The sequence below is a fragment of the Saccopteryx bilineata genome, chromosome X, assembly GCF_036850765.1.
Source record: "Saccopteryx bilineata isolate mSacBil1 chromosome X, mSacBil1_pri_phased_curated, whole genome shotgun sequence".
NCBI classification, from domain to species: domain Eukaryota; kingdom Metazoa; phylum Chordata; class Mammalia; order Chiroptera; family Emballonuridae; genus Saccopteryx; species Saccopteryx bilineata.
Genome location: NC_089502.1, coordinates 76,355,542 through 76,372,927, shown reverse-complemented (window position 1 = coordinate 76,372,927; position 17,386 = coordinate 76,355,542). Strand labels below are relative to the sequence as shown.

General features: G+C 38.2%; 1 protein-coding gene across 1 annotated transcript in view; it reads left to right on the top strand.

The window, feature by feature from the left end:
* TEX11 (testis expressed 11) overlaps positions 1-17,386 on the top strand; it is a 177,839-nt gene that overhangs the window by 40,978 nt on the left and 119,475 nt on the right. Inside the window, exon 8 of the mRNA XM_066250480.1 lies at positions 14,501-14,586. Coding sequence (XP_066106577.1) covers positions 14,501-14,586 — 86 coding nt within the window. The remainder of the gene's footprint in view (positions 1-14,500; positions 14,587-17,386) is intronic.

Here is a 17,386-nt window from a genome sequence, read left to right as displayed (position 1 = left end):
AAATGAGAGAGGAGAAATAACAACTGACACAACAGAAATACAAAATATTGTAAGAAAATACTATGAAGAACTGTATGCCAAAAAACTAGACAACCTAGATGAAATGGACAAATTCCTTGAAACGTACAATCTTCCAAAAATCAATCTGGAAGAATCAGAAAACTTAAACAGACCAATTACACCAAAGGAGATTGAAACAGTTATCAAAAAATTCCCAACAAAGAAAAGTCCGGGGCCCGATGGCTTCACAACGGAATTCTACCAAATATTCAAAGAAGAACTAACTCCTATCCTTCTCAAACTATTTCAAAAAATTCAAGAGGAAGGAAGACTTCCAAACTCCTTTTATGAGGCGAGCATAATTCTGATTCCAAAACCAGGCAAAGACCACACAAAGAAAGAAAATTATAGGCCAATATCTCTGATGAATATAGATGCTAAAATCCTCAACAAAATATTAGCAAACCGGATCCAACAATATATGGAAAAAATCATACACCATGATCAAGTGGGATTTATTCTGGGGAGGCAAGGCTGGTACAATATTCGTAAATCAATCAATGTGATTCATCACATAAACAAAAAGAAGGAGAAAAACCATATGATAATTTCAATAGATGCAGAAAAAGCATTTGATAAAATCCAGCACCCATTCATGATCAAAACTCTCAGCAAAGTGGGAATACAAGGAACATACCTCAACATGATAAAAGCCATCTATTAGAAACCCACAGCCAACATCATACTCAATGGGCAAAAATTAAAAGCAATCCCCTTAAGATCAGGAACAAGGCAGGGGTGCCCCCTTTCACCACTCTTATTTAACATAGTCCTGGAAGTCCTAGCCACAGCAATCAGACAAGAAGAAGAAATAAAAGGCATTCAAGTTGGAAAAGAAGAAGTAAAACTATCATTATTTGCAGATGATATGATATTGTATATAGAAAACCCTAAAGTCTCAGTCAAAAAACTACTGGACCTGATAAATAAATTCAGCAAAGTGGCAGGATATAAAATCAATACTCAGAAATCAGAAGCATTTTTATACACCAACAATGAACAGTCAGAAAGAGAAATTAAGGAAACAATCCCCTTCACAATTACAACCAAAAAAATAAAGTACCTAGGAATAAACTTAACCAAGGACACTCAAGACTTGTACTCGGAAAATTACAAAACATTGATGAAAGAAATCAAGGAAGATACTAACAAGTGGAAGCATATACCGTGCTCATGGTTAGGAAGAATAAACATCATTAAAATGTCTATATTACCCAAAGCAATTTATAAATTCAATGCAATACCAATTAAAATACCAATGACATATTTCAAAGATATAGAACACATATTCCAAAAATTTATATGGAACCAAAAAAGGACACGAATAGCCTCAGCAATCTTAAAAAAGAAGAATAAAGTGGGAGGTATCACACTTCCTGATATCAAGTTATACTACAAGGCCATTGTACTCAAAACAGCCTGGTACTGGCATAAGAACAGGCATATAGATCAATGGAATAGAACAGAGAACCCAGAAATAAACCCACAGTTCTATGGACAACTGATATTTGACAAAGGAGGTAAGGAAATACAATGGAGTAAAGACAGCCTCTTTAACAAATGGTGTTGGGAAAATTGGACAGCTACCTGCAAAAAAATGAAACTAGATCACCAGCTTACACCACTCACAAAAATAAACTCAAAATGGATAAAAGACTTGAATGTAGGCCCTGAAACCATAAGCATCTTAGAAGAAAACATAGGCAGTAAGCTCTCCGACATCTCTCGGAGCAATATATTTGCTGATTTATCTCCACGGGGAAGTGAAATAAAAGACAGGATAAACAAATGGGACTATATCAAACTAAAAAGCTTTTGCACAGCTAAAGACAACAAGAACAGAATAAAAAGACAAACTACACAATGGGAGAACATATTTGACAATACATCTGATAAGGGGTTAATAACCAAAATTTATAAAGAACTTGTAAAACTCAACACCAGGAAGACAAACAACCCAATCCAAAAATGGGCAAAAGAGATGAATAGACACTTCTCCAAAGAGGACATACAGATGGCCAATAGGCATATGAAAAAATGCTCAACATCACTAATCATTAGAGAAATGCAAATTAAAACCACAATGAGATATCACCTTACACCAGTCAGAATGGCGCTTATCAACAAAACAACACAGAATAAGTGCTGGCGAGGATGTGGAGAAAAGGGGACCCTCCTGCACTGCTGGTGGGAATGCAGATTGGTGCAGCCACTGTGGAAAACAGTATGGAGATTCCTCAAAAAACTGAAAATCGAACCGCCTTTTGACCCAGCTATCCCACTTTTAGGAATATACCCCAAGGACACCATAGAACGGCTCGAAAAGGAGAAATGCACCCGCATGTTTGTGGCAGCATTGTTCACAATAGCGAAGATTTGGAAACAGCCCAAGTGTCCGTCAGAGGACGAGTGGATTAAAAAACTTTGGTACATATATACTATGGAATACTACTCAGCCATAAGAAATGATGACATCGGATCATTTACAATAACATGGATGGACCTTGATAACATTATACGGAGTGAAATAAGTAAATCAGAAAAAAAACTGAGATGAATCCATACATAGAAGGGACATAAAAACGAGACTCAGAGACATGAACAAGAATGTGATGGCAACAGGGGTGGGGGGGTTGGGGGAGGGGGGAGGGGGTGAAGAAGGAGAGAGAGGTTAGGGGAGGGGAGGGGCACAAAGAAAACCAGATAGAAGGTGACAGAAGACAATTTAACTTTGCGGGAGGGGTATACAGCACAATCAAATGTCAAAATAATCTAGAGATATTTTCTCTCAACATATGTACCCTGATTTATCAATGTCACTGCATTAAATTTAATAAAAATAAAAAAAATAAAAAAAAAAGAATAGTTCAAAGAACTGCTGAATACTCTTTGTCCAGAGACCCCATTAAAGTTTCCCAGTACTGTTCTTCATATAAAATGGGTTCAATCTAGGTTTGTGCCTGGTTTTTTGATCTGGAACACTTCCTCAGTCTTGCCTTGATTTTTATAACTTTGGAAGTTTTGAAGATTACAGTCCAGATGTTTTGTAGAATATGAGTTAATTTTTTTTTAGTTTTAAGAAAATTACTGAAATATAATTGCTCATATAACATTGTAAATTTGAGATGTATGGTGTGTTGGTTTGATACATTTATATATTGTAATATGATTACTACAGTAGCATTAGCTAACACCTTTATCAGGTCACAAATTATAATTTTTTATAGATTTAGAGGTGAAGAAGAGAGAAAAGAGAGAGAGAGAGAGAGAGAGAGAGATTGAGCTATTGCACTTATTTATACTTTCATTGGTTGATTCTTGTATATGCCCTGACTGGGATTGAACTTGAGGTCTCGGCCTATCAGGACAACACTCTAACCAACTGAGCTACCCAGCTATGGCTTATCTTTCTTCATGTGTTTTGAGAATGGTTAAGATCTAATCTCTTAGCAGTTTTGAAATTTATAATAAAGGACTATTGACTATATTGTGTTTTAGATCTTCTGAACTTATTTTTCTGCTATTTTCACATTTGTACCCTTAAAGAGCATCTCTCCAATTCCTCCACCTTAATTTTGGTTGGTTCAGAGTTTCCACATGATGAGACCGGGTTATGAATTTGGGCCAGAAAACACAGAAGTGATTTTATGTTTCTCTCATGGCTTGCAATTGTGTGGTATACAGGATTGATTTATTCTATTGGTGGTGCTAACTTTGATTTCTTGATTAAAATGATACTTTAACAGGTTTCTCCGCTGTAAAGATATGTATGTACAGTATTTTCCCTCATTTATAAGCATTTTGTGAGGTGATACTTGGAGACTTTAAAATCTTATTTCTTTTTTTGTGTGTGTGACAGGGACAAAGAGAGGGACAGTAGGGACAGACAGGAAGGGAGAGAGATGAGAAGCAACAATTCTTTGTTGTGGCACCTTAGTTGTTCATTGATCGCTTTCTCATATATGTCTTGACCTAGAGAGGGGGCTCTGCCCAAGCCAGTGACCCGTTGTTCAGCATCCTTGGGCTCAAGCCAGCGTCCTTGGGCTTTAAGCTAGCAACCATGGGGTCATGTCTATGATCCCATGTTCAAGTCTGCGACGCTGTGCTCAAGCTGTATGAGCCCATGCTCAAGCCAGTCACGTCAGGGTTTCATACCTGGTTCCTCGACATCCCAGGCCAATGCTCTGTCCACTTTACCACCTCCTCAGCAGACTACAATGATATGATTAAATTCCTATTTTCAGTTCTTTTGGATATATATCTGGGATTGGAATTTATAAGTCATATGGTAATTCTATGTTTAACTTTTTTTGTGTGAGAGAGATAGAGATAGAGACAGATAGGGACAGACAGACAAGAAGGGAGAGAGATAGGAAGTATCAGTTCTTTGTTGTGGCTCCTTAGTTGTTCATTGATTGCTTTCTCATATGTGCCTTAACCAGGGGGCTACAGCAGACCGACTGATCCCTTGCTCAAGCCAGTGACCTTGGGCTTCAAGCCAGTGACCTTTGGGCTCAAGCCAGCGACCATGGGGTCATGTCTATGATCCCATTCTCAAGCAGGCGACCTCGAGGATTTGAACCTGGGTCCTCTGCATTCCAGACCAATGTTCTATCCACTGTGCCACTGCCTGGTCAGGCATAAATGATATCTTAAAGATTATATTTTTGAGGTTTTGTCATTGTTGTATGAATGTAGTTTATAAATGTTTACTTCATATCATAACTTCTCTGAATTCTCTTGTACTGTTAATTTTATTTGTACAGTTTCTTGGATTCTTTGCATTTTCATGTTTTCTGTCTCTTTTGGCTCTGTTGCTATTTCACATTATAAATTATTAGAAGAATGGACATTTAACTGTGTATCGAAAGATATGACAGGAGATTCCAAGGTAGTATGTAGGGAAAGACAACTTTTGGTATCTTGTGTGGTATAAGAGCTGATAAAAGGAAATGTAGAGAGAGAGGAAAGATCAATTAGAGGACATTGGAGCTATAAAAGGAGAATAATTATGCCTTCTTCAGGATGGGGCTACCAGTAAAATACCTTTAAGTCCAGACAGTTTAGAGTTATTTTATTTGGTTGATAGAAATATACTGTTAGGAACTCATGATTTTAATTCCAAAGGCCAATGTGTATTTTATGTGCTTAAATATGAAAATCTAAGGCAGGAAATATGACAGGAAATGATCAGATAAAAGTTGAAGAAGTGGTTCAAACATAATGTTTGAAAAGGAATTAATTATATAGTAAAGTAAACCAGCTCTTTTTTTTCTGAGACATCCTGCTTGTATCCCAAAATTAGATTAGGAATCATTGTAAGGTATTAACATGAGGGCAGAAGGTAATGCTGCATTGTTCAGAGATAAATAAAGTGTTTTGAAAATTGTATCTTGAAGCATCAAGAGAAATAACTAATGGCTTATTGTTAATTATTGCTGAAATAATCTGAAGGTTAGAGAATGCTGAGTAAGGGAGAGATTAGAAGGTAAATATCTTAAAGCCATTAAGGAAGAAAGCCAGACAATTATCATTCAATTATTACTACATTATTATAATTGAACTTATAAATATTTAAAAGACAACAAATCACCAAGAAAAATAACATGGAATTTGGGACTGGAAAAGTAATAGGAGGGTGGTTGTACTGAATTTTAACAACCCAGTTTACAGAATAATTTGCAAAAAATGGAACTATTTAATCAATTAAAAATAAAAACCCTTATAACAAACTGGAAAGTTAGTTATCAAACTCATTTTTAGAAGCAATGTCTACCTGAGTTTAAAAAGTCTGGTTACAGGGGGTGGGGGGGAGAGGGAGGGTGGAAGGGGAGGAGGGAGAGGGGAAGGGGAGGGGGAGGGGCACAAAGAAAACTAGATAGAGGGTGACAGAAGACAATCTGACTTTGGGTGATGGGTATGCAAAATAATTGAATGACAAGATAACCTGGACATGTTTTCTTTGAATATATGTACCCTGATTTATTGATGTCATTTATTATTAACATTAATAAAAATTTATTTATAAAAAAAAGTCATTTTATATCATCTGATTCTGGCATTGTCAAGTTAGGTATTCAGTTGGAGCTGTCATTTCTGGCTGGTGGTTCTAGAACTCCTATGAGTCCTGGAGATCCCATAGTGTGTTAGTGAAAATCAATACAAAGTAGACTTATAGGTCTAACTTCTTTGTATTTTTATTTACATTGTGTATTGTTTGCAACATGAGATGTTAGCACTCCATAAAAGGCTAGGAATATCTAGATATAGATATAGATATAGATTTTTTTAGGAACATCTTTTTGAAAGATATAAATATTTTTAGGAATCTTAGTACTTCATACCCCATTAGAATTATTTCATGAGGACTGATTTTTGTCTGTTTTGTTTACTGATGTATCTCTACTGCCCAATAGTTAGAAAATGCTTAGTAATATTTATTATTGAATGTGTAAATGAATGAGTGAATAGGGCAGCATTAGTGGTTAAAATATTTTTTTGTCATTAAAAATATACTGTGGGTCTCTTGAAACACATTTTAGTATTTTGTAGGTTTGTTCTCTTAAGTTCATTATCATGTATTCTTTTCTTCCCTGGAAAGTAGCATTTAATGTAAGTACACTTTCAAGGATTGTGAGGGCAGAGAAAAATATTGAAGAAATTGAATAAAAATTCAGTATACTTAAATGTTCATCAAAAGCTTTGTTTTCCATTTATCTCTGTACAGTTAGTTACAGGATGCAGCAAGTGGATGTAAGCTGCATAATCCCAGTATAACTACATAATTGGTGTGTCCCTGTGTGAATTTATGGGATCTGGGGCATATAATGAGTTAAGCTTTTTCGACTGTAATGTCAAGAATGTATTTAAATACTTTTGGATTCTTGCTAGACCCACATTACCAAAGGTATTCTTTATTTTAGATTTAAATATATAGTAGGTCTGATGTGCTCAGGCATGCATATTGAACTTCTTTCTGAATGTACAGTAATTCAAAGGGGATCTTTTTTTTTTAAAGTAAGAGAGGTCATTACATAATAGCTATGAATAACTTGCTTCAGATCTCAGAATCCTAACCTGAGGATCTGCTTCTGTAGGGTTTTTTTTGTTATTTTTGTTTTTTTGAGAGCAAGAGACAGGTAGGGAAAGAGATGAGAAGCATCAACTTGTAGTTGCATCATTTTCATTGTCATTGATTGCTTCTCATATGTGCCTTGACTGGAGAGCTCAAGCCAAGTCAGTGACCTCTTGCTCAAACCAGTGACTTTGGGCTTCAAGCCAGCAATCCCACACTCAAGCTGGTGAGCCTGTACTCAAGCTAGAGACCTCAGGGTTTTGAACCTGGAACCTCAGTGTCCCAGGTCGATGCTCTATCTACTGTGCCACCACCCATCAAGGCTGCTTCTGTAGTCTTACTGAGGTAAAACTTATAAAAGAGTCCTTTATGTAGGCATAATCAGATTCTGGATAGACAATTCCTGAACATGATATTTGGATAGACTACTAGAATTAAAGCCCGGGGTAGGATTGCTCAGCTGGTTAGAGCATTGTCCTGAAGCACAGAGGTTGCTGGTAGGATCTCTGGTCAGGGGATCTGCAGAAACAGATTGATGCCCCCCCTTCTCTCTAAAATCAATAAAAAATTCATTATAGAAGTCCTGGGTTTAATTCCGGGTCAGGACACACAGGAGAAAAGCTCATCTGCTTCTCTACCCCTCTTCCTTCCACTTCTCTCTCTCTCTCTCTCTCTCTCTCTCTCTCTCTCTCTCGTCCCCTCCTGCAGCCATTGCTCGATTGGAGTGAGTTGGCCCCGGGCACTGAGGATGGCTCCATGGACTCTGCTTGAGGTGTTAGAAAATGGCTCTGGTTGCAGTGGAGCAAAGGCCCCAGATGGGCAGAATATCACCCACTAGTGGGTTTACTGGGCAGATCCTGGTCGGGGCACATGTGGGAGTCTCTCTTACTCCTCTCACTAAATTTAAAAGAAAAAAAGATTCATTAGAATTAAATTTTTTTCTCTTATGCCATTTGCCAGTATTGTAACAGATGAAAATTCTGTAAGATATAGCATTGATGCAGGTTCTGAGATGCCAATTAACCCATAAAAGAGTTTTCTATGGCACTCACTGTTCATATACTTGTTCCTACTTTTATCTTATTGGCAACTTATGTAAAGAAAATTTTTGTTGTTAAAGATGACCCATTAAAATAATTGTTTCTAAATAAGTCCTATGACTAGATATGTGCTTTGGACACATTTTAGAACTTGGAATTTGGAAAAAAATCATTTTTTCTTCCCTTCAATGGTGATTTTTTTTAGCTTTGAATATACCCTCTAATCTAAAATCTTTTACTAAATCTGACAACCTACAGAGGCATATTAGCTTCTCCTTTAGCTGGGCAATGATTAGATTTTCTACTTCCTATTATTAAAGGACCTTTCAAGTTCTATTAGTAACATATCATATTACTTTTTCATACATAATTAACGATCTAACCTGAATATTTTGTAGCTCCTCTGTAAATAAATTGAGAGATTTTGATAAGGAAGAATGAGTTCTTTTGTTGTACAGAACACTTTAATTATGTCTTAAAGACCCTGAACTGCTGTTAAAATGGAACACACTAATTATGTAGTCATACCAGATTTCTTTTTGCTTAAAAAAATAGAAATCTATTCTCACAGTTCTAGAGGCTTGCAAACTAAACTCCAGGTGTCTGCAGGGCCATGCTCCCTCTGATGGCTCTAGGAAAGAATTATTCTTTATCTCTTCTAGCATCTGGGCAATCTTTGGCACTCCTTGGCTTATAGATACGTTACTCCAATTCCTATCTCTGTCTTCACATGGCAGTCTCCCCTTTGTTTCTCCACATGGTTTTCTCTCTCTTTCTCTCTGGATTATCTTTTTTTTTAATTTTTAAAATTAATTTTAAAGAATAAGGAAGGGGGAGAATGAGAGAGAGAGCGAGAGAGACATCAATTTGTTGTTTCAATTATTTTTGCATTCATTGGTTGATTCTTGTATGTGCCCTGAGTGGGAATTGAAACTGCAACATTGGCGTATCTGGACAATGCTCTAACCAACTGAGCTATCCAGCCAGGGCTGGATTCTCTTTTCTTTATTGGACCCTTTGTAGGTGTTACTACAAAGGTTCTACTTTGTAGAAGCCACTCACATGGCTTTTTTTGAGAGAGAGAGTGAGGAAGGGGGAGAGATGAGAAGCATGAACTTGTAGTTGTGACACTTCAGTTGTTCATTGATTCTCACATGTGCCTTGACCAGGGGACTAGCTGAGCCAGTGAGCCCATGCTCAAGCCGGCAACCCCATGCTCAAGCTGGTGAGCCTGAGTTTAAGCCAGATGGTCTTGTGCTCAAGCCAGAGACCTTAGGGTTTCATACCTGGGACCTCATCTTCCCAGGTTGGTGCTCTATCCATTGCTCTGCCACCAGTCAGGCCACATGGCTTTTTTAAAAAAAGATTTTATTCACTTTAGAGAGGAGAGAAAGAGAAGGGTAGGGTGAGGAGCAAGAAGCATCAATTCCCATATGTGCCTTGACCAGGGAAGTCAGGGTTTTGAACTGGCAACCTCGGTGTTCCTGGTTGATGCTTTATTCACTGTGCCACCATAGATCGGGCCGGCCTTTTTTTTTTTTTTTTTAAGTGAGAAGAAGGGAAAGAGACAGACTTCCGCATGCACCCTGACCAGGATCCACCCAGCAACTCCCATCTGAGGCCTATGCTCTAATCAACTGAGCTATTCTCAATGCTTTAGGCCAGTGCTTGGACCAGCTGAACTATGCTCAGCACCTGGTGCTGACACTCAAACCAGTCGATCCAATGGCTGCAAGAGGAGAAGAGAGAAGGGGAGGAGGGGGAGAGAAGCAGATGGTCACTTCTCTTGTGTGCCCTGACTGGGAATTGAACCCAGGATATCCATTCACTGGACTGACACTCTTATCTGTTGAGCCAAATGGCCAGGGCTTTTTTCTTTTGTGACATACAGAGTCAGAGAGAGGGACAGACAGACAGGAAGGGAGAGGGATAAGAAGCATCAATTCTTTGTTGCAGCACCTTAGTTGTTCATTGATTGCTTTTTCATATGTGCCTTGATCGGGGAAGGGGGAGGCTACAGCAGACCGAGTGACCCCTTGCTCAAGCCAGTGACTTTGGGCTCAAGCTGGTGAGCCTTGCTCAAACCACATGAACCCATGCTCAAGCTGGTGACCTCGGGGTCTTGAACCTGGATCCTCCACATCCCAGTCCGATGCTCTGTCCACTGCGCCACTGCCTGGTCAGGCCATATGGCTTTTTCAATAAGAACACCAGTCATTGAAGTTTGAGTCATCCTAATCCAGTATGATTTTATCTTTTTAATTAGTTATTTTTAAAAATTTTCAATTACAGTTGTCATACAATATTATGTTAATTTCAGGTGTACAACCTAGTGATTAGATATTTATATAACTTACGGAGTGACTACCCTGATAAATCTGGTATCTGACACTATACGTAGTTATTACAATATTAACTGTATTCCCTATACTCTACTTTACATCCCCATAACTACTCTGTAACAACCAATTTGTACTTCTTAATCCCTTCACCTTCTATCTGGCAACCATCAAAATGTTCTCTGTACCTATAAGTCAGTTCCTGGTATGCTTGTTTGTTTATTTTGTTCTTTAGATTCCACATATAAGTGAAATTATGTATATGGCATTTGTCTTTCTATGACTCACTTATTTCACTCAGCACAATACCCTCTAAGTCCATCCTCGTTGCAGATGGCAGAATTTCATTATTTTTTATGTCTGAGTCTTATTTTTTGTTTATTTTTGTTTTCCTTTCATTTTTTTATTCCTTTTTTATATTCCATGGTTTATATGCACCATTCCTTATCCATTCATCTACTGATGGACACTTAGGTTGCTTCCATATCTTGGCTGTTGTAAACAATGATGCAGTGAACACATGGATGCCTATGTCTTTTCAATTTAATGTTTTGAGTTTCTTAGATAAATGCCCAGAAGTAGAATTGCTGGGTTCTTCATTGTTATAACATTTGTTTTAAAGTCTATTTTGTCTGATATAAGTATTACTGCTACTATAGCTTTAAAAAATTTTTTCATTTCATGAAATATATTTTTCCATCTCTTTACTTTCAGTCTGTGTCTTTTGATCTGAAGTATCTTGTAGACAGTGTATGTAAGGGTCTTGTTTTCTTAATCAACCACTGTATTTTGAATGGGACATTAAATTCATTTGCATTTAAAGTAATTGTTGGTAGATATGTCTTTATAACCATTTTATAATTCATATTTTTTATCTTTTTATTCCCCTTTTTCTTCTTAAAGAAGATCCTTTCACTGTTCAGGGCACGCATGACAAGTGACCATCTGCTTCTCTTCCCCTCTCTCTCCCCCTTCTTTCTCTCTCTTCCCCTCTTGCAGCCAGTGGCTCGATTGGTTTGAGTTTTGGCCCTGGGCGCTGAGGCTAGCTCAGTTGATTCAAACTTCGGCCTCAGACAGAGGTTGTTGGGGGATCCCAGTCGGGTTGCGTATGGGAGTCTGTCCCACTATTTCTTCCTCTCACATTAAAAACAAAGTACAAAAAAAAACCCCAAGAAGATCCTCTCACATTTCTTGGAATACTGTTTTGGTGGTGATGAACTCTTTACCTTCTTCTTGTCTGGGGAGTTCTTTATCTTTGATTCTAAATGATAGCTTTGCTGAGTAGAGTAATCTTGCTTACTTTCATCACATTGAAAATTTCATACCAATCCCTTCTGGCCTGCAAAGTTTCCCTTGAAAAATCAGCTGTCAGTCTTATGGTAGCTCTCTTGTAGATAACTAACTGTTTTTTTCTTACTGCTTTTAATATTCTCTCTTTGGCCTGACCAGGCAGTGGTGCAGTGGATAGATCATAGACCTGGGATATTGAGGACCCAGGTTTGAAACTCTGAAGTCCAGCTTGAGCATGGGTTCATCTGGCTTGAGTGTGGGATCATAGACATGACCCCATGGGTGCTGGCTTGAGCAAGGGGTCACTGGTTCAGCTGGAGCCCCCTGGCCAAGGCACATACGAGAAAGCAATTTGTGAACAACTCAAGTGCTGCAACTATGAGTTGATGCTTCTCATCTCTCTCCCTTCCTATCTGTCTGTCCTTGTCTGACCCTTTGTCTTTCTCTTTCTCTCTTGCACATGCACAAAAAAAGAGAGATTTTCTCTTTGTCTTTAATCTTTTGCATTTTAAATATTATGAATATTATGTGTCTTGGTGTGGACCTCTTTGGGTTCATCTTGTTTGGATCTCTCTGTACTTTCTTGGCTTGTCTATTTCCTTCACCAGGTTTGGGAAGATTTTTGTTCTTTTTCAAATGGGTTTTCAATTTCTTGCTCTCTTCTCCTTACAGCACCCCCACGATGCAAATTTTGGTATGCTTGAAGTTGTCCCATAGTATCCTTGAACTATCCTCATTTTATGGATTCTTTTTTCTTTTTGCTGTTTTTATTGGTTGTTTCTGCTTCCTTATTTTCCAAATCTCTCATTTGATCCTCTGCTTCATCTATTCTACTCTTGATCACTGGTAATGTATTCTTTATTTCAGTTAGTGCATTCTTTCTTTCTTTCTGACTTTTTAAAAATGTTTTCTATCTCCACTTTTATGTTTCTTATCTCTTCATTGAAGCTCTCAGTAAGTTACTCTACTTTTCCCTAAGTTGTTGAGCATCCTTAAAACCAGTGTTTCAAACTCTGCATCTGATAGATTGCATGTCTCCATTTTGTTTAGTTCTTCTTCTGGAGTTTTATTCTGTTCTTTCTTTTTTTTTAAGTGAGAGGAGGGGAGATAGTGAGACAGACTCCCGTATGAACCATGACTGGGATCCACCCTGCAACCCCCATCTGGGGCCTACGCTTGAATCAACAGAGCTATCCTCAGTGCCTGGGGCTAGTGCTAGAACCTATTGAGCCACTGGCTTTGGGAGGAAAAGAGGGAGAGAAAAGAGAGATGGAGGCAGAAAGAAGTAGATGGTAGCTTCTTTTGTGTGCCCTGACCTGGAATCAAATCTGGGACGTCCATATGCTAAGCTGAGGTTTTATCCACTGAGCCAACCAGACACGTCCTATTCTGTTCTTTCATTTAGGACATGTTTTCTTTTCCTCTTCATTTTATTGCCTCCCTGTGTTCATTTCTATGTATTAGGTAGAGATGCTATGTCTCCCAGGCTTGGTAGAGTGGTCTTATGTAGTAGGTGTAGTGTCCTATAGGACCCAGTGGCATAACCTTCTTGGTCACCTGAGCTGGGCATTCCAGGTGTATCCTTCCATGTGGGCTATGTGCACCCTCCTGTTGTAGTTGAGCCTTGATTGCCATTGGCATGTCAGTGGGAGGTTTTGACCCCCAGGATGTTTGGCTGTGTGGACTCTCCTCGACTGCAGCAGAGGAGCTGCTTGTGCATGGGCTCGATCACATAGAGCAGGACTTGGCTTCAGCAAGACTCTGGTGCCTGCTGAGTTTGCCCCTTGATTGTATTGCTAATGGAGTTGGTTGGGTGGTTCAGGTGCGCTGGCTCTGGCACGTCTCGGAGGGTGCAGGGCAACTTCAGCCACCACCTGTCCCCTCCCTGGGGCCACCGGCATGAGCTACAGAACTCTGTAGATGGCTGCTACTTGTGATGGGGTTGGAGGTGCTCAGGTGAGGCCAAACTGTCAACCAAGGCCAGCTGCCGCTAGTGTCAGGCCTGATGCTACTTAGTAAGAAGTACTGGGTACTCAAAGGCCAGATGCTGCTTGTTTGAGAGATTTTAAGGAAGTCTGAAACATGAATCATGGCAAGCTGTTTATATAGAAAGGCCACTGGAAATGTCTTAGGAGGACCTGCAAGTTGGGTTGGGAGAAGTGTCCAGAAATCACCAGGGCTGGGTGAACAGTGTTTAGCCAGGTCAATGGAAACTCAGATAAGACACCTTATCTTGGCCCTGTGGGGAGAGGGTTAAACAAAGGAATCCCCACTGATTATTACAGCCAGAAGTTATGAGGATTTTTCTTCCTTGCTCTGGAACCCTAATCATGGGGACCTCATGTGGGTTTGGGACCATTCTCTCTTCAGGGAGGAGAACCTCAGCAGCTGAGATAATCTTTCTAGACTTTTAACTGCCAGTGGCTTTGGGACTAACCTATTCCATGACTGACCCCCAGCACCAGTTTCAAAATGACTTCTTCTGTATATCTTTAGTTACAGGATTTCTGTTTGGCTAGATTTCAGGTAGTTTTGAATGATGATTGTTCTGCAGTTCTAATTTTTATATGGTTGTGGGAGGTGGGAGCACTGCATTTACCTACTCTACCTACTCTGACTGTATGATCTGTATAGATATTTTAATAGTAAGGAAATCATGAATCTGATGGATCTTTTTTTATATTTTTCTTTTGCAGACTGGATATCTTGTTGTTCTCTGTTACAACTTTGGAGTACAAACCCACATGCTGCGTAAATATGAAGAAAGTTGTTTCTGGCTTAGGTAATGTAAACAAAATAATGAATGTAAATTCAAGAATGTCATTATTATAAAATTCAGTTAATCCTTAGCATGGGATAGATATGTCAGCAGATTAAACATTCTCTGACTTCAAAAGCTAACATGCTAAACTTGTTTATTCCTTTAACATGTATTGTTTATTATTCTTACATATTTCCAGTGATAGAAAAATGTATCTATTCTTAATATAACATAAGAGCATGCTCTCCCTCCATTCTTAGTTTATATCTTCATCAAGAATATGAAAACTTTTTTCTTTGCTTCTTGACGTATTGCTGTCTGCCAATTTTCGTAGTAAAAGGGTGAATGAGAATGGGATCAGCTAAAATTATTAATTTTAAATGAATTTTGGTATTTTAATATCAGTCAAGTAAGTATATATATGTATATATATATATTTAGCACTTAATATGGGCTCAGTACTATGCTAAAATTTATACTGTTGTATTGGATCTGAAAATATCAAGAGAATAGTGCAAAAAATATAGCAACTACATGCACAGACTCTTTTACTGAATACTGAATAGGTCCAGAACAGATTCTGACACAGCAGATACTCAGTAATTTCTAGCTAAACAAGTTTATGGGAAAATTTTGAATATCGGGATCACAAAGTAAAGTACATATATCAAATCAATTCACCAAATATTTTCTCTTTCTTAGTACAGGGTTTATTATCGTTGTTTGGAGATACTCCCATGGTTAGTTTAGTGTGAAATTTACACTTGTCATTAATGAAATAAATACAAACATGATCATTAAGATTATAGTACTTATAGACATATATATCTCTAACAAAATATTTAAGCAAATAACTTGTTTATGTAAAAGACTTTAGAGCTCAAAGATTGATCAAGTTTTGAAAAGAACTGTGCTTCCACTTCGCTGTACATCTGAAACTGGTGCAGAATGATGTATTGAATGTAAACTGTGGTTGGAAGTAAAAAACAGAACTATGTCTGACAGAACAGGCTTATGTACTTAGAAGAGCTATAGTTGTTTTGATTTAGAATGCTTCACACAAGTGCAGTATACCTGATTTTTTTTTTACAGACACAGAGAGGGATAGATAGGGACAGACAGACAGAAACGGAGAGATGAGAAGCATCAATCATTAGTTTTACGTTGCGTGTTGCGACATCTTAGTTGTTCATTGATTGCTTTTTCATATGTGCCTTGACCATGAGCCTTCAGCATACCGAGTAACCCCTCGCTCAAGCAAGCGACCTTGGGTCCAAGCTGGTGAGCTTTTGCTCAAACCAGATGAGCCCACGCTTAAGCTGGCGACCTCGGGATCTTGAACCTGGGTCCTCCGCATCCCAGTCCAACGCTCTATGCACTGCAACCACTGCCTGGTCAGGCTGAAATTTTTATTTTAAATCACACTTTTATAAATTGAATTTTAAAAAATTTATCTAAGAAGCTAACTAGTTTAGCATAGGTTTTACAACCGGTTTCCTCTGAATGAACAACCTTGTAATAAAGTGAATGATGAATGAGTCCTATTTGGCAGGATTTGAGGGTAAAGCACTTAAACAGTTCATGGCATAAACCTATCAAAAGACTAGTATGCGAAGAAGAGTAGGATGGGAAGGATTAAAATAAAAGGCATGTTGGTACCATAGGTAGCTTAAGACGATGGCAGTGAGCTTGAAGTTTATGCCAAGAATGAGGCCTAATATTCTCTGGGAACTGGTTGCAAGAGTAGGCTGAAGCTTGAAGTGGCATAACATGTAGGTTATTTTCATGTATCCGATGGATTGTTGACTTCGTACCTGTCATTATTTTTTAGAAAGCCTTATAAAAAAAAATACGATAGTGATATGACATGACTGATTTACATACCATAAACTGATGTTATCATATTTTTACTATATATTTAGTGGCTATATTTTTAGAAATAAAATTTGACTTGCAGCCATATTTTCATCAAAATCTTTATAATAATAAATTATAGAGCACCACTATATTTTAAATCTTTTGTGTTCTTTTTTTTCTTTCAGTATTATTTTGGGTTTTTTTCTTTTTTTTAAAAGCAAATATTTCTTTTTTATTAAATTGATTTTTAGAGAGAGGGGGGAGAGAGAGAGAGAGGGAAGGAGCAGGAAGCATCAACTCCTATATGTGCCTTGACCAGGCAAGCCCAAGGTTTCAAACCGGCAACATCAGTGTTCCAGGTTGACGCTTTATCCCACTGCGCCACCACAGGTCAGGCTCAGTATTATTTTGTATTGGTTTCAGGTGTACAGTTTAGTGATTAAACATTCATATATATATATATATATATATATATATATATATATATATATATATTAAAACAGTCATATATTTTATATAGTATTTCTCATACCTGGCTGGCACCATGCACAGTTATTGCAATATTATTGACTGTGTTCCTTATACTATACTTTACATCCATGGGATTATTTTGTGACTACCAATTCATACTTTTTTTTAAGAGAGAAGGACAGACAGGGATGGACAGGCAACATGAAGGGAGAGAGAGATGAGAAACATTATCTTGTAGCTGCAACACCTTAGTTATTCATTGATTACTTTCTCATACATGCCTTGACCAGGGGGCTCCAGCCAAGCCAATGTGACCTCTTGCTCAAGCCAGCGACTTTGGACTCAAGCTGGAGCCTTGCTCAAATCAGATGAGCCCACGCTCAAGCTGGCAACATCGGGGTTTCGAACCTGGGTCCTACACATCCCAGTCTGATGCTCTATCCACTGTGCCACCACCTGGTCAGGCAAATAAAATTAATGGAACAAAACCAAG